Here is a 19921-nt window from a genome sequence, read left to right as displayed (position 1 = left end):
GCCAGTTTGCCACGCAACCCAATGATTTCAAAATATATTATGCCTTTTGAATTCAAACTTTTTCAGTTTCCGGTGCGACTCACCTTTGCAATGACCATCAACAAAGCACAAGGACAATCTCTATAAAAGTATGGACTGAATTTGGAAAATCTATGCTTCTCACACGGACAGCTGTAAGTGGTATACTCTGAACGCGTCAGAAAATCTTCAGATGTATTCATGTTCATAAGGAAGAACAAATAATATTGTGTGACCAAATGCATTTCAATAAATATCATTTAATTAAATACTTGAACTGTCAGAATTTTCTCGATGAAATGAATAAAATTACATAATCATATAAATATATAACTAAATTGATTATCAGTGTAAGATTGTTAGTTAGTATATTTCAAATGAGTATATGAATATATGATCACAGGTAACGAATTTAAGTCACAGTTTGAGATATTTAAGAGGTAGGTATTTTAACGAGCTACGAAGTGCACGGGTTGAACTAGTTTTTATATAAATGAAGATCATGGTATTTTAGTAGGTAAAATATTATGTTCTAGATTATTTAATTGGTAGCTTTCACATAATAAAGCTATAGTTTTCCATTATCTTAATTTGATTTTATTGGATAGCAGTTTTTCGACAGGTGTGTAATTGAAAATTGTATGGTATATATAGCATAATGTGATCACTGATCAATATTAAATTTAATAAGCACACAGAAACTTCTAATTGATACAACCTTCATCAACTTATATCTCGTCACACTGAAATCATCACATCATAATAATGTATACACATATATCATTGGTGATGTGATTGCATATTTCATTTAAATACATAAAAACTATTTGAATATGTATGAGTTATGATATTTTTAAATTCCAATTCCAATCGTGTGTATGAAATATATCAAATAGAAATTTATAGCACGATATAAAATGAATGATTCAGTATTTTATAGCTATTACATTAACATCGATCATCGCTTTAGTACACCAGTTTAGTAAATTGTAGATTTAAACGAATAATTTACAATGTATATACCTAATAACCTATATATCAATAATACCACACCATGTCATAATATATAATAATTTAATAATATTTATAATATATGTCATTTAGTTGCATAGTTATGCCTATTTCTGTAAAGGATGACTTATTATAGTAGTTATATTAGTTTATAATAAAAGTACGTACTATGTTAACCAATATTCATGCATCTGCGGGCCGGTTATGTTGGGTAGAACACCAAAAACAATTGTATTCTATCTCGTTATTTCCAAATTTCCCACGAGACTTAAAAACCAAAATATAATAAAGTATTATCAATTTGTACTTGAATAATAAATAACATGAACGTTTCACGAAATATAAACGAAAATAAAATGCTGTTGGATAGGTATAGACGGTATAGTATATAATATTTACAAACAAAATAATCTTAGGTAATTATAATAAATAATGGTATCGTGCATTTAAACCGATTATCAAATGTAGACATTTTTACAGGCTGAATAAATCGTGCTTATAATAATATGGGAAAAGCTTTTATACGATAGTTTTTATGGCTACGGGATATTTCTTAAGTACCACAGCATAATAATAATTTAAGTATGCGAATCCAATGAAAGTTAACCTACTTTAAAGTTCAAAAATCTGAACTTGAATCTTTAATGTATTATAAATTAAAAGATAAAACGTGTAGAGGTAAGTGTGTTTGGTCTTTCACTTTGTAAACATACGTAAGTACATTACACGCGATTACGAGTTCTCTCGCAGACTATTACACAGCTATATATTACCGAAAAAGGTTGTAAGATAAGTTTTTTTCTTATCCCATGCGCACGCGACAAAAGTATAATCTCTTAGGAGAAAGGGGGCACGCGATTTCGACGGGGTGGGCACGGGTGTATGCGTGCACGACACACACACTTTAACTATCGTGTCGAACGAACATCAGCCAGGATGTGCCACCCGTTTCCTCTCCGCCATCTGGGTGTACACCCAACGAAAAATATCGTGCGCGCGAGTTCGGTGGAGTAATGTTTTTGAAAGTAGCCGCTAGTCGTGTACTATTATTATTATTATTATTATTACCACGGTCGACAGTAGTTTGCGTACCACGCTTCAAACCGTACACACGCGCGTCTCGGTCCTGATCCAGCGGTGTTCCGGACTCACAGACGTCGCCTCTTCCACCTCAGATATAAATATATTATTACATATAATATATGTACACGGGTGAGTTGCCTGCTTGATAGTATTCACATAATTATAATTCACCGATTGGTGTTGTATTAGTAATATAATTATCATAATATGATATATGAATAATATAATGATATTTCTATGTTGTTATATTTTATTAATATTATTTACCATTTCTAACAAAATTATCTACGAATACGGGTGAAAGTGTAATGTTTTTTCCTATTACGAACAATTTTCTTACCTTTTTAGAAAATACTATAGCTGATTTATTATTAATACCATCATACGCTAATGTAATTTTAAATTTTCTTTTTTTTATTATTATTATCATGTCTTAAAAATTAATATAGATTATAAAAAAAATTTATTTTAAATGTTATCTGATATTAATTATTGACTTAAAGTACCTACTAAATGGTACAATCTTATAACATTCCAGTTAATTTAATTACAGCAATAAATATAACTATGTAAAACTATTATATAAGACATAAATGAATGTATATGGAACTATGAGTTTTGTATCAATTATCAACTATTATCTAAATTTAGGTAAAATAAAAATAAAAGTGTAATTGATGAATGATTACAGACAGGCCAGTTAAAAATGTCGAATAGGTACTATTGGTACTAATATCCATACTTATGAATTATTATGTAAAATATTTAGAACAATTTATGCAATGTAAAATGGACAGTTGATAATCATTATTTAAATTGTATACTTGTTGATATTATTATTCCAAAGAAAAATTATAAATACATTATTTGTCATATAGCACAATATCATTACTACATGTTTACACAATATTTTTTATACTAGAAGATTAATATTCATTAAGTCATAATAATAATAATATCAAACACTACGGTTTCATCTGTATGAATAAGTCATAATTAATGTGAGTAATACTAAGATTTAGGTACAAATGGTACAATGGTATATTTTAACCTATATTTTTATTACGTTTTAAATAACAGTTGACTCAAATTATAATTTACTTACCAATAAAATAAAGTATTTTAAACATGTCATTCTATTATTTTATAGCAAGTTGGAAATAAAATGTATTATCGAATTTCTGATTATCATATTAGTTAAATTATTGTGAATTTTAAGATATAGGTTTTTTTTTTTAAATGAACCTCAACAACAAAGGTTATTGGCCTTAAGCATTAATATTTTTTTACACAAGAATGGAGCTTAACAATAATATATACATAACAATAATAATAGTATTAAAAAAAAATGATTGAAATATATCTAGCTAAATTAGTTGGTAAAGTTTAGTTTGTTTTAAATAATTAATTAATTTTTCAATGTTGATTGGCTGAGGACTTAGAGCTTCGTCCTGGTTGTCTTCTATGTTGAACTTAGCTCTGATGTCGGTGAAACTTCCACGGTTGAACATCTAATACAGATGTTCAACCATGGAAGTTTCACCGCAAGTTTGACATTGGTCAGGTTCGGATCTGTTCATAAGGTGTTTATGAGTCTTCCATGTGTGACCTATCCGATATAGGTATTGTTTTGGGGCAAAACAAAATAATTAGAAATCCATAGGCAAGCAAATTCACGAATTAAAATAGTTTCGACAACTTCTTAAACATGAATCACAAATATACTATCTATAATTTATATTAAGTCCAAAATTCATATAACATGGTGGTTTATCAAAAGAAAAAGTAGCTTTTACAAATTTTGTGATTTCAATTATTAATATTTAATACTATTATTACTATGCAATAACATTTATTAAAAAGATCAGGTATTCTTGCAATTAAAATCAAAAATTATTCAGAAAACAAAATAAAACTCTTAAGTATAATTTAAATGTTATTAAGAACATTAAAACCTCATTCATTTGAGACATTAAATTAAAATAAACTCAAACCGTTTCTGAATTTATGTCATTAAAATGATTTAGATTCAATTTCATAAATTAATAATTACATTAAATATACACAACAAAAAGAAAATTATTATTTTTAATTTTTTTTATCTCATTCGTTAGTATTTGTCTTTAATTAAGTTTATCCTAGTTAACATTTACTATAACGATATTTTACTAAGTTAAATATCCTGAATAAATTTCACTCCTGTTAAAAAATTTGAATTGCAAATTTTTACCAGTTTTTAATTATAATGATTAATGAAAAAACATATGTTCAGTAATTATGCAGTTAACATTTTAACAAAAATAATATTTTATCAGTGGATATTTATCAAAAGATGAAAATCAAATAAAAACTAAATATTATAGTAATTTATGTAATATTTTTTTAGTCAGATAATAATATAGAAGAGTATGTAGGAAACAATATTATATTATACACAACAGTACAACACTGTATATTTTAACTAAACGAACAGTTTAAACTTTGAGTTACTTTTCTAAGAATTTTATCATAAAAGGAATAATATTTTACGCTCCATCAAAATAATATGAAGTACATAATCACTGATAGGTTTACCGGAGTAGTGGCCACAGAAACAACAACTTCCGTCAATTAATTAATCAAAAAATGCAAAATTTATTATACTATAATTGCAAAAGATAGGAGAATATTATCTCATCTATACGACTTTTTCTTCTTTACCTTTGCTTCAAAAATAAAAAATTAATCGCTTCCACTTTGTGTTTCTTTTAAGTTTTTGTTTAAAATAAAATATACACATTATTAAAAACAATACCACAAATAAATAAATAAATATTTATTTTATACTTATTACATTAATGACCGATTGATTTGTATCCTAGCATGTAAAATATAAATACCTCATACTATGATTCATTTGTATGTACATATATAACACGTAGGATTGAGTAAGGTATTTATCACCCTTGAGATGTGTTTTTCAATACTTAAATTCCACGATGTAGATATCTAATATCTATACACTCCTTGACATGTTTTACTTATTTTTCATATGTATGATGATATTCAATATACCTATACTGATAGAAATTGTATCCAAACTTGTACATGGTCACCTGTTTTCTGATTATTATTTTAACTTCTTCACTGTTCAAAGTTGTGTCCTGTGTTCCATTCAATATGCCAATCTAATAATATTTAGTTCAATAAAATAATATATGAAAAAAAAAAATAGGTAAATAATAAATAAAAACAACAATTAATATATATTATATAATTATTATTTTTTTTTATTAATTCTCATAGTTGAAACTTTAAACTTAAAATTGTCTGAAATATTTTATTATAAATATAAAGTGATATATTTAATGTATAGATGACAGAATATTATTTCACAGTTTATCTAACTTTAACTAAAAAAATATAAAATGTATTATTTTAAAGTATTCAAATAATCGTGTACCTAACCTTAAAAAAATGTACCCTTGCATTTACGCAAAACCAGTTTTTGACAATCGTGTTATAATTTAAAAAATAATAACTTTAGTGCCATAACATTTTCTAAAAATATTTATAATAGAATTTTTTAGACGTTAGGGTATTATAATTTTTGAAATATTTTGGCTCTTTTTGTATTATTTAAAGCTAGATATTTGAAATTTTTACTTTTTTTCAATTACCTACCTACTTAATGTATGATAAATTTTTGTTTGTAGGTAATTCAAAAAGCTTTAAAAATTCATGGTAAATCGTAAATCATTTAATTAAATGTGAACAATTAAAATTTAACACATTCATTACGGTGATCAACCACCAACCCAATAACGAAATACACTCAAAAAGTACTAGGTACACTATACTATGGTAAAACTTCTCTGATTTTTTTTGTGATTTAAAAGTATTTTATACACATTTTATACACACACAGTACAGTTTATACAGTTTATTCCTATCAATTTACAATAATGTCAATAGTTATTTATTGAAATTATTTAAAGTACAAAAAAATGTCAAAATTAAACAAATACATAATGTATAGAAATTTTAGTAACTACCAATACATATAGTAATATTTTAGAGTATTTATAATAAAATATAAAATATGTACGAAACAATTTAGAATATTTAAATTGATTACAAGCAATAAAACTCAAATTTACATGTAAAAAAAAGTAATAAGTGAATATGTCATAAAATAATGTTTATTTTAATTAAATGAACTATGGCGAAAATAATGATGAATAGATAAACGAAACAAGAATATTATAAATTATTTTATTTTAGATGTAAAGAAGTCTAAAGACTAAAAGTTGGATTAAAACTTCATGCGGATTTCAATTTTAATTTAATCTCTTTTCATCATTCATTGGATCAGATTGAAATTAAATTAAATTTGTTAATACGTGATGTTTTTGGAAGATATTAAAGTTACTAAGCCGGCAGTGTTGGCCAAACAATCTCTCTGATATATATTCCATCGAAACTGATATATACTGTCTGTATGTTTATCTATTCTATCATCCCGTATACATTTTAATTTCACCGTCTTGACATTTATTTAATTATGGCAAATACAAAATAGGTATAATTTTACAAGAAATAGAACACCAACTTAAATATTACAAACAAAAATATTAATTTTAAATTCAATTTCCTGTGTACAATTATTTGTTCTAGGGATTCTCAGGAAAGACTAATATTATATCAAAAAATCGAATAAATTATCAAGTAAAATTAGGGCATTATTTTAGATTATAATTAAATATATTATGTTCTAATAAGAGTCGTATCTGGAATCGAACTGTACCGTAAAACGGGGTGTAGTAAACCTGCAGGTCATGTGAAGTGTACCATTATCATTTTTTTGAATGTTTATCAGTATAACTAACACGGTTAGATCAAAAATAATTTACTACATTTTACCTCCATAGCAGTATGACAAAGATAATTTTTTGATACTAGTGATAACAATTGTACATGACGATCCTTATCGATTCTTATCATTTTGATTTGCTCAAAATAACGATTTTGTTTTTCCATTCAAACGTTGTCTGCATCTCAAAAGTAAGTAATACTAAGGATATTTTTCATACCTTAAAATGTGTTAATTAAGTTCTTGTTAACCATTTAACATACTTACTAATAATAAGAAATTTGTATTATAATTTTCATACTTAGAAATAATAATATAAAAAATTTCAGAAACGTAGTGTAAAGTGGACAACGACAAAATAGCCAGAAATCACAAGAAACATTATACCGGTTGGCATAATTTAAAATACACAGAACAAAATTTGACATAAATTCACTTAAGCTAAACAGCATGTTTTTGATGTTTTTTTATCAAACCATATATGTATTTCAACGATTTAAGAACGATGGTGCAAAAAAAAAATTGCGGAAACCATTATTTTGGAAGTTATAGCCTTCCAAAGTTTGCGATTTACGTACGCGTGTAACATTATTTTAATGCCGCGTGTAGTAGACTTAGGCGAATTGTTTACTCGGACTTTTTTTACCATTTAGTCTTTGGTAGTCTACCGCCCGAAGCCGGTAGGCAAAGGGGGTCCCTTAAGTTTGGCTATTAGAGCCAGTAGGCAACGCTCTCTGCTATACTTGTGTTACTTTTAATTAACAAGGTTCAGTCTGTTTATTAGGTGATTCGTCTGCCTAAAAGGCAGGAGTGCTCGTCCTCACCTCCCCACGACCACAAAGGGGTCGTCCCTCCTTCCCCCTCTCAATTAGGTTGGCTATTTTAGCCCCAGGGGGTTTGGGGACCGGAGCCGTTAGGCGAAGGGAGCCACTATAATATTATATTTAGGTAGGTATGTTATACTTTAACTTAGCGGTACAAATTTTTTAAATTCTAATTTAATGTGTCCGGGAACTAAGATAACTTGCTAATTGTGCAAATTATGATTTCGCCGTCATTTTTAAGTCGTTAAAAAATGTAGAAAAAAAATTAAAATTCGTAATAGACGCTGCTCCTGGGAGTAAATACACGTGTAGTGCGCAACTGCGTAAGCGTCTAACTTCCAAAATTATGGATTCCGCAAATTTTTTTATGCACCATCGTTCTTAACACGTTAAAATACTTTTGAATCAATAAAAAATGTCAAATAAACATGCTGGGTAACTAAAGTGAATATGTTCCCAAAATTTAGCTTTGGCAATCAAAGCTGTTAAAATTAAACAACTTTCACTAAGAAAAGCGTCGGAAAAATTTAGTATTCCACGTACCACTTTGAAAAGAAAAGTAAAGGGAACTCATACTTAAAATTATGGTGGTCAAAAAAGTGTTAAATGACAATGAAGAATCTATGTTATGTGATTGTCTTTTGTTATGTGCAAATTGGGATTTCCTATGTCAAGAAAAGACTTGAGGTTAGTGGTAAAAAGTCATCTTGATAAGTTGGGGTGAACTGAAAAAAAATTTTAAAATAATTTACCCGGTACACAGTTTGTTATTCAGTTTTTGAAAAATAATCCATAACTTAGTGAACGTTAGATATGTTCACACAAGATATTGTAAATGATTATTTTGATAATTTTATGAAGTCTCTTGAAAATGTCTCACCATCTAGTATAACAAATTGCTCAAATAAATAAATAAACAAGGTTAAACAATTGTTTATACTCAAAATATCGTCGAATTATTTTTTTAAATGTAGTTTAGTGGTCCACTTCAAAACTAGAATCGATTGTAGTGGTTTTTAATGAAAAACATATGACTGATTCACTTCGCCCCACATACTGAGGTAAAGTGGACCACATTTTCTTAAATATTTATAAATAATTTATAAAAATGTATATTTATTATTATATTAAGTTATCATATAATAATAATAATAATATAACCCTCAACAGTCAACATTAATAAATTTATGTTATGAATAAAACTTTAATGTCTATACATATATTATATTTAATATTTATACAAATTTATATATTTAAATAATCTTAAATATTGAAAAGTTTAAATAAAACGTTTCAGTAGATATTATGCATATTCGCTTTGCTCACGTATTATGGTGGTATATTATTAATATTTATTAAAAATTTGATTACAACTATACAAAAATATATATTAGACATTGGGACATAAACAATTTCATAAATGGAGAGAACAAACCCACAAATTAGCAGCAAGAATATCAAGATCCCCCCAAAATCAAATTCACCACCCTAAACATACATCCAATCACACTTATATAAAATACGACCTCGAAAATATAATCCCATATGAAAAATCCCTATGCCCCTCATGGCAGTTCAGCATGAATATTAACATTGACCTACATCAATTCCCTAAAAACTCAACCTGTCCCCACATTTTCAAGAATGCTTTCAGAGACTTTTGCTCACGCGCCCACCCACAAACCCATATATATACAGATGCCTCCATCATCGAAGGACGAGTCGGGATGGCTATCATATGCGATGAAACTACATTACAATGGAAACTCTCAGACAAATGCTCTATTTATACAGCAGAAGCCCTGGCGATTCTTAAAGCTATCGAGTTCACCATATCTGAAATAAACGACAACAATATTACAATATTTAGTGACTCCCTCTCAGCTCTTACCAGCCTCCAAAATCTGTATTCCCCTTCTGATATCGTTAGAAAAATTCAAAACACCCACTACATAGCAAAACAACAGGACAAAAACATCACATACTCTTGGATTCCTGGCCACTGTAACATAGACGGCAACGAACTTGCAGACACAGCCGCCAAACTCGCTCACACTTCCCCAAATTCTATCAACCTACCCATTTTCTCTCTCAACGACATAAAGAGGGTCATCGAAAATGATACATTACTTCAGCGTCAAAAGGAATGGAATGAAATGTCAACCAAACTGAACGAAATCAAGAGATCCGCCTTACCGTATCCTTCTCCAGATAACATCTCAAGAAAACACGAGACCTCTATAAACCGTCTCAGAATTGGCCACACACACCTTACACACTCCCACTTAATGAAGAAGGAAGACCCCCCAGTTTGCACATGTTGCGGAACACTACTTACTGTAAAACATATCTTAACCGAATGCAGAATATACGACAAAGAAAGAAGGCTATATCAAATATCCAACCACCTTGCTGAAGCGCTCAACCCGGACCCCAACAATATACACAAGATCATACTATTTCTCAGACAAACGAATCTTATAAACAAACTGTAAATTGTAAATAATACTATTCACTTAACTCCTAATTACTACTACTTTGTCTTGTTTTAAATACTAAATCACTTTGTATATCTTTTTAAATATTAATGTAATATGTAAATATACTAATATATAATGTACTGTTACATCCAATGACCATAGACGCCGCGGATAGTTGTTTAATAAAAAAAAAAAAAAAAATTTCATAAAAATATTTTAATATTAATTATAATTGTATTAATAACTATGAGCTTATTTGGTATCTATAATAGACAAATAGTATAGTTTAAAAAAACAAATTAATAAGTAACATTTGAATGACGTTTATAAATTATTATTTTTAATTATTCATTCAGTGAATAAAAACAACTTAAAGACGTTTGTTTTTAAAATATTTAAGTAATTTTGTCGCATACAAAATATTCTCTATTTATCATGCAGCCATGCAGGTATAAGTCTTGTCATGGTTCAGTAATTAAAGCTAGTTGTTAATGAATTTCGTTATAATTTTAACAATGCAATTAATACAGGATACATATTACGATTTACTATGGTTTAAGTGACAATGAGAAATATATTTTTATATTATTATCTATTATGAAAACAAAATATATTATTTATTTATCAGTAAATAAACTTCACTTGAAATCAATTTTAAAACTTAATAATACATCGCTTTCAGATTTAAAATGGCAGTACAGTAATCTGATCCATCATCTTGATAGTATTTTCCACGCACAAAATATACTCGGATTTTTTTTCTATTATTCTACCCTGCAGTTTCCATCTTAAGACAGACTGAGAAAAGTTTCCTTGTACCAAGTTTTCGAAATCAAGTAATTGAATATCAAATTTAAGAACAAAATGGTTGAATAAGATTTTATCATTCATACATTATTTGGTTTAATAATATAATATATATATATCTTAATGTTACCATTGAATGATGTCTAGCCATATCTAGCCAATATCATGAAATATGAAAATACTAACATTATAAGACGATATCGTAAATGCTTGAAAACATATACAATATTGTAAAAATCAAATATTTTGTTCAAACACATTTACTTCTATGCCTATAGGAAATGTCTAATATCGATAGACAATCTTGATAAATTTATATAGCGATATAAATGTATAAAATTAATTGCGAGTAATTTATTTAAAAATTTGATATTTTATACACTTTGAAGGTAAATACTAATATACTAAGGTATCTTACATTCATGGCGTACATAAATACAAATATTATAATTATTAATTAATAATTATAAAAAAAGCTATCGAGATTTATATTATGTATACCTACCGAAAAGTTAAAATATATACCCGATATACATATTTTATTTAATAAGTACCGAATGTACGACCATAGACTTATTAGAGTCGGAAAGCACATTATTGTTTTTACTGATTATACTTATAGATAACTCAATAAATCAGTTTTATAACGCAAGGCCAATTTTCATTTAATAAACAAATAGTTGATTTAACATTTTTACAAATTATGTCTAAAATTGCCATGAACTATTATCATTATCTAGAAATTATTTCTAAGCGACCCATCGCTTGAAAATAATGGACATTAAGAGGACGCTACACCCGCATGTATCGTCTCCGTCTTAACACGCGTACCTACTACATAGCAAATTTTCATTCGTTAGATTTAATATTGTGCTGTTAGTTTTGATATTAGAGTGAATTGACCCATTATCAAACTTTTTGGTAGGAACATTATCTGTGTTCTCATGTCGGTTTTTTACGATATTTTAATTTTTAAATGAGTTATGTGAATTTTCAAATATTCACACTTAACATAACTCATCTAAAAATTAAAATATCGTAAAAAACCAACATGAGAACACAGATAATGTTCCTACCTGAAAGTTTGATAATGGGTCAATTCACTCTAATATCACAACTAACAGCACACTATTGAATCTAGCGAACGAAAATTTGCTATATTATGTAGTACGTGTGTAAGACGGAGACAACACACGCGGGTGTAGTGTCCTCTTAACGTTATTTTCTAATCAATATCGTATACTGTCTAATTTGATTGGAAATATCGTTATTTACTAGTCGTTAAAGTTAATTTACGTCTTTGTAGGTAACATATGTATTAACACGCGATATTATGATGTCAAGTTTTTATATAAGTAATTGATCAAAATCACAAAAATTACTGAATATTAATTTTTTGTGACTTACCTTTTTTAGTCTTATTATAGTTTATTATTTTCTATGTTGTTTTATTTAGACACGAATAATTATATTGTATTAGGTAATTAATAAATAATTCAAAATAAATAATGATACATATCCAAAATAAAAGCTTCACATTCGCCCTGTATAATAAATATAATATATTCAAATATATCATAAATTTCAATGATAACAATTTACATTCATGATATATCTATTATCCGGTAGCTACCTTCTAGAGGTTAAATTGACGTCATACTGTTGGTTATTTTTAGCGTTTATACTGCGTATAATCAAATTGTTTTTTTTTAATTTTTTTTTTTCATAATAATCAATTTTGAATACTGCAGCCTCACTCAATTACGCGTAGGTAATCCATGAGAAGTCTATTTTAAAATGTTTTGATCTAGTAATCATATTATACTCAACATATTATATGTCCATAGTCCAGTTATACGAATATTAAATAACTACAGGAAATTAAATAATTTCAGACAGCCTATAGAATTTATATGGTATAATATTAAATATTAAAATTCAAAGTTTTATTGCAACGAAGAACATGTTTAATTTTCCGTATTTAGACAGTATATATATTACTTTTTTATGTATGAACTATTGCTGTGATGATTCAAAAAATAATAATGATAAATATAAAAAATAACACACGAAAAGTTCTTATACGATTATACCGATAGAACGTACTATATTTGATATACGATAGATAAAAAAGAAGAAATCGTTAATATATTATTATTAACATTAAATGTTATGTAAATCATAAATATTTCTCATTTTCTTGTAAAATACCTACTATCCACACATAATTATTATTTATAACGTGTTAAAATATTAGTTTAAATTATGCTCGTGACGTAAGTATTGTGTGGAATATCCGTAAAACTGGTACATATATATATATATATATATATATATATATATATATAAATATGTTTTGATTGACACGGCAATGAGAAATCTGTTTCAATGTGACGCGTGTAAGAGTTGAACTAACTACTAAGTATTAATTTATCAAAAGGATATAATATACGTGTGTATTTGTATGTTTCTATGTATATCTATAGACACGTCTTACGGCCACAATGGGTGGTCGAGATTTCTATAAAAGCTTTACTGCCATATAATTCATTTGGCAATGGCATTCACCGGGTCTTACCATTCGTACCTAGACCGCGATTGGCGCTCGTTGGCGTCGTTTTTAAAAGCCATTAATCCTCCGGCAGACTTCCCGCAACATCGAATAGTGTTGGTAATACTGCGTACATAATAATATGTGGACCAGTGAAAATAAAATATTCTTCTCGATTTGTCTCATCAGAAATCTTTTTGCCGGCGTTCGTTTTCTTCCGGTTCGTCCTGCAGCCACTGCGCAGCCAGCCCATCATTACTTATTCGGATCGAGCTCTGTGTATGTAGCGTAGATGACAGATGGCATGCTGTGTATTATATTTTTATTTTATATGTTTTTGTGTATAGTCCGCTAGTTTATATTGTTATAATATAACATAACAGTCGAGTGTATTTATTACATATACCTACGCGAATATCAACAAGCGCGTATATGACATATCACTTATCTCACATTGTACTATACATACCGGCTAGTTCATCTGTCACTCGGTCCAACGAGAGATTTGACAAACGTAAAAAATGTATTATCTGCTATAGCCGCATGGTATGTATAGGTGTGTATACGTGTGTTCAGATAGTGCAGGGGTCAATAAATTGGACTTAAATGTTGAAAAAACACCTAGGTACTACGAGAAAATAATAAAAAATACTGTATATGGTATATCCGTACTTATAGTGGTGTTCAGAAACTCAAACGAGCGAAATACATCGTAAAAATCACGGGACGCAGAAATATACGTATGTATCGATACTATCGAACAAACACCACCGCGGGACTATCATAAATACTAGTGCCAATAGTTGGTACGTGTATTATATACTTTTGTAAAACGATTTTTAAGAATTATTATCTTGAGTACAAACATTATAATAACTAAAAAACTATTCAAATTTTTAATTCGGTAAATCAACATTTTTAAAAACATTATCTACTAAATAATTTATGGTAAAAGCGGAGTTTTAATTTAAAAAACAGAAGTTTGTATCACCACAGGACACTCCTTAAATAGAAGAAAAAAACATGGTCTTTGAGTTTATTTGTAAATTCCAAAAATTATAATTTGAATAAATTCATTATTAAAGGAAAAATAGGGGTGAGTATGCTTGGAGAATCACCCTGTATACGTACCATTTTAATTTTTAATTATAACTTTCAATTTATAACCAATAAAAACTATAATAATAGTTATTATACCAATAATGTATCAAAAAAAATTTGGAATTTGCCACAGATAATAGCATAGGCGATAATAGATCTATATAAGATATGAGAATTATGATGTATTATGTATTTGAAAATTATAGCAACTATCGTAGATCTGTTAACATTTTAAAATGTGTTGAGTATAATATAGGCACCTGAATAAATTTTACATAAATTGTATATTTATATACTTATTCGATGAATCGTCATGGATAATACACCCTACATCCCTATATTATTATCTTGTATTATATATACCGTTTGATATGCAAATAAAACACGAACGATTCAATGGGTTTTTTATTCTATGCATTTATATAAAAATGTTAATTAAACGAAAAACAATAAAGGAATGTATGACATGCAATTCGACTGCGTAATATGCTAAACTGGTGAGAATTTGCAGTTATAATATATACATATTATATATATAAATATATAATTTATGTTAGAAGAACCTATATAAATTAAAATAATAATATTACTGTAATATGAACAGACGTCAAATTAATATTTGACTAAATACATTATTTGATAATGTTAAATTAAATAAACAATTTATTAACGCTTGTGTATTTTTTGAAAAATTATTTCACCAATATATATGTATATTAATTTTTATTATTTAAGTAAAGTAAAGTAGTCATCGGGTGGTCAAGTTTTAAATGGATACTGGACGCTGATTGCAAGAACAATTTTTACAATATTTCTAAAGTATTACTTTGGTAGTAAATAATATGTGACTGTAACGTGAATTGTCACGTGCACTTATGTTGAGACTATTGAGAGGTGTAGAAATAAAACCACCCCCAGAGCAAATAAATCATTGAATGCGCCTCTGTGATAAAACAAACAATTTCCATGTACAGACATTGTGTTAGTAATTAATAATCGTACGCACTTGATAGAACTAAATGTAAAGATTCTTTTCATAGTATTACATCATTATGTGATTACGAATCATTAAATTGTCAAATTTATATCGTATAAATAAACTGCAATTACATTACGAGTAGTAAATATGTTTATAAATATTGTTTTTTATTTAAGGAATTTTCGCCATTTTTGACACGTCGGTTGGTATCCATAACTTCTTGAAAATTTTAAAAATATTTATTTGTATACCTGTTTTGGAAATTTGAAACTTTCATATTTTTATCTAGGTAATGGTTTTATTTATTTATATTGTTTTTTCTAGTTCTTATATTATTTTGTTTTCGAAGTTTAATGCAATACTGAAATACCTTCTAAAAAAAATCAATACATTTGAATAATATTTATTATATAATACCATATTTATATTATTATGATATTATTAAATTGTGTTATTTTGCTTCTCAATAATAACATAATTATGGTAACACGGCGTTCTGGGCAGGCAATTTAGCTACATAAATTTCATTAGTTCATTTTTTCCAGTATCTTAAAGGCTTTAAGTGAAATAGTAGCTAATATTATTATATTATGAAGCTTTTTTATCTGCATTTCAATAATAACCTTATATAATCACACAGGGTTAACTGCAGCAAAAGCTATAATAAAACTATATTCAGGATTAATAACAATATTTTAAGTACAAACTAAAAAGGACTTCAATAGTATGGTAATTAGAATATTATATATACCTATAAATATCATAATATTATATATCTATGTCACAGATTGTCGTTATCATTTTATTGAAGTCATTTAGAATTGATCAATATTTTTCATTTTCATGATAATTTTATTACTTTTTTTACATTTTTAAGTATAGTGTATAGCATATATTTCTCCAAGATTTAAATATTTTTTTTTTAATTACGCTAAATATATCATAAACTCTAGATGCACACTAACTGTGGGTATTATAAGTATTTTAAAAATACAATAATAACTAGATACACACCATAGTCACATTTAAATTAATTATGCGCTTGTTTCATACATATTAAGTCTGCATGTGTGACACGTGTTGTTTGTTATATTTAAACCAATTTAATACAATATATCTATAAATATACGTTATTATAATACGTATTGTTTTATTATATACGAGATACGTGCTATAATTAATTTTGTTTTGAAAGTAGATATATTGCTTTATAAAATTATTTATACATAATAAATTACTATTTAGAAAAGGTCGCCTTTGCGTAGTATATATAGTAATTTTTTTATACATTATGCACATTGTGATTTGAAATATAGTTAAAATAAAGTCAAATGTAAAAAAATCAATGTAATATGAAAGTAATTATATAAGTATATAATATACAAAGTAATTTATTTATTAGAATACTAAAGGTATAAACTTTTTCTAAACTAAAAGTTCTAGGTTTTTGTAAAAAAAAAAAATGTTTTCATAATATGATTTACCAAAATATTTTTTAATATAAATATAATTTATAAGACGAATCTAAAGACGCCGAATCTGCGTGTATTGTCTCCATCTTATAAACTTACTACATATCTACAAAACTAATTTTATTTTTTTAGCTTTAATTTTAGAATAAACTGATCAATTATCAAATTTAAAGTTTAAAGTTTTATTAATTATTATCTAGGATATTACATACATTTTTTTATATTTAAATTTTAAAGTGATTTCTGGACCTTTTAAAATGTAATAATTTGATAATTTGTTGTTACCTATATTTAAAACTCACTAAAAAAAATCAAAATATTAATAATAGCTTGTGATATAATATCGTTACCCTTAAATTTCAAAATAATTTAAATCACTGACGACTTTTGCTTAAGCTAACAACACATAATTGGTTCTACAGGACACTAATTTCATATTATGGTTGTACGTAAGTAATACGCAAACAACATGTTATGTGTGTTCGGGTTCCTTCTCAGTTTCAATATTGATCATTAGCAGGTATTATTTCAACATGTATTTATAACATTATATTTTTACAAGGTAAAGTAATAACTTTACTATAATTATTGTGGATACTCTTGTCATTTTACTCCACTCATATAAACAATAAATTTGTAAAAACATATTTACTTAGTACTCGATGTATTAATTAAAGAATAAAAAATGTTTAGAAAAGTATTCAACTTTTGATTATAAAATTAAAAATATAGCTTATTATTAAAAAACAAAAATTGCATACCTAAAAATCTATACTTAAATGCCTAAAACTATACAAAAATTGACTTTCGAAATTCGAATAATGTATCAGTAGTTGAAAAATATCGTAACCAATTAAAAATATGTATTGCATGCGCTCTTTTATTTTCTCGGGGAAATGTAGGTACCTACCTCTACAACATAATATATTCTCGTCTTTGGATTTTACAATAGGTCAATTTACTCTGATATGTGTAATGTATTATGTATACATGATTTAAACTAGAACTCGGGCACCATGTATGGCTGGTGAATATATAATTATTATATGTAGGTAGGTATTATACGTAACCTCAGAAGGCAAATTATTGGCCACTCGTATATACCCACAACGGTTGACGGATGGTCCGATGGTACAGAAATTATATATATTTATCACGATTATTGATTAAATTATAATAATAATATATACCTATAATTCAAAACAATAATAATAATAATCGTAACTCGTGGTCGGGTGTATCATCAATCGCGTCATACTCTTCTAATGGTTATATAATTCTATAATATAATGAATTATGGTATTATATGATAATAACAATTTTAGCCACACGTTCAAGGTTTATCTTTTCACCGTAACTATGATGATTTAATTTATGACGTGCATGCAGAACGTGGGAAATATTTTGGGATAAAAATGAAAAATGAAAAATTCGAAAAATGTAAAAAAAATTACTTAAAACTACCAAAAAAAAAAGACTTAATATAATCATAAACGTCAAACAAAATATAACATAAGTTTTAAATTGTATTCATTAATACATACTTTTTTTTTAAATTCATAGCCCTATAGTTAAAATAATATTGTATCCATTAATATCCAGAAAGATACCTAAATGTTTAAAAAAAAATATAAATAAAATAGCTAATAATTACTTAATATATTATGTATAATTAAGTGTTGTGAAAATGGTAATTTTTTTAACTAGGTGTCTAGGTCAAAATGCTTGAATATGTAACACGAGATTTCACATATTAAGATACTTTATTAGTAATATAAAAATATTAAAAATAAAAAAAATATATAGAAATGATTTTTTTTTTCAAATTTTGTCAAAATACGTCAGTTCTAAAAATTTTCAAAATATAAAGTACATAAAAATGTATAATAAGTTCAATTTTATTATGATAAGACTTCCTTACAAGTAAGTCTAGTTATTGATATCCAAACATTTAAAAAAATATGTAGTCTCAATTTTTATTTTACAGACATTACTAAAGTGTACATTTTGATGAAATTGAATATTTAAACAAAAAATATTTTTTGTATTATTATTTAATAGGACGTAATACCCGCATGTATTACCTCCGTCTTACAAGTACGTAACATACCAAATTTTATGCTCAGCAGATCATGCTTGACTCCGTTAGTTTAAAAATTAGAGTGAATTGACCTCTGATAAATTTTAAAGGTAAGAATATTATTTAGACGATTTAATGGACTTTTTACTATATTCTAATTTTGAAGCGAGTTATAAGTATTTTAAAATATTATATAAAAAATTTACAAATTTAAAATACTTATAACTCTCTTAAAATTTAAAATATATTAAAAAGCCCATGAGGTCGTCTAAATAATACTCTAACATTTAAATTTGATAATAGGTCATTTCACTCTAATTTTTAAACTAACGGAGCTAAATCTAAACGTGATCTGCTGGTTGTAAAATGTACCATGTTACACACAGGACACAGAGGCGGATTTATCATTTTTACGGCTATATAGGCACCAAACATTTGCCACCCCTATAATAGGTGAACAAATTACAATACCCCCTCCAAAATACCTACTATAAATATAAAATATATATACAATAGTAGTGAACACCCATTTGAATATTTAGACTACTTTTTTCCCTTTAGTTATTTAGCCTACTTTGAAAAATGTCAATGTCCACTGAATTTTAATAAAAACTTACGTGATTAAGTTTTTGATTATTATTATTGATATACGAGTAGTTCTGA

General features: G+C 26.9%; 2 protein-coding genes across 2 annotated transcripts in view; both read left to right on the top strand.

Annotated features, from left to right (window-relative positions):
- Positions 1-2106: 2106 nt before the first annotated feature.
- LOC107171428 (diacylglycerol kinase eta) overlaps positions 2107-19921 on the top strand; it is a 30559-nt gene continuing 12744 nt past the window's right edge. Inside the window, exon 1 of the mRNA XM_089219659.1 lies at positions 2107-2241. The gene's annotated coding sequence lies outside the window, so the exon portion shown is untranslated. The remainder of the gene's footprint in view (positions 2242-19921) is intronic.
- On the top strand, positions 9516-10283 carry LOC149058422 (uncharacterized). The gene has a single exon (XM_089218372.1). The coding sequence runs from the start codon at positions 9516-9518 to the stop codon at positions 10281-10283; it is 768 nt and encodes a 255-aa protein (XP_089074498.1).

This window comes from Diuraphis noxia, unplaced genomic scaffold, assembly GCF_037042655.1.
Source record: "Diuraphis noxia isolate RWA-SAM2 unplaced genomic scaffold, SU_Dnox_SAM2 contig0002, whole genome shotgun sequence".
NCBI classification, from domain to species: Eukaryota; Metazoa; Arthropoda; class Insecta; order Hemiptera; family Aphididae; genus Diuraphis; species Diuraphis noxia.
This window is presented reverse-complemented; position numbering and strand designations above follow the sequence as displayed.

What these genes read in the sequence shown, in the direction of transcription:
- LOC149058422 (XM_089218372.1), top strand. Translation starts at nt 9,516, where the DNA reads ATGGCTATCATATGCGATGAAACTACATTACAATGGAAACTCTCAGAC.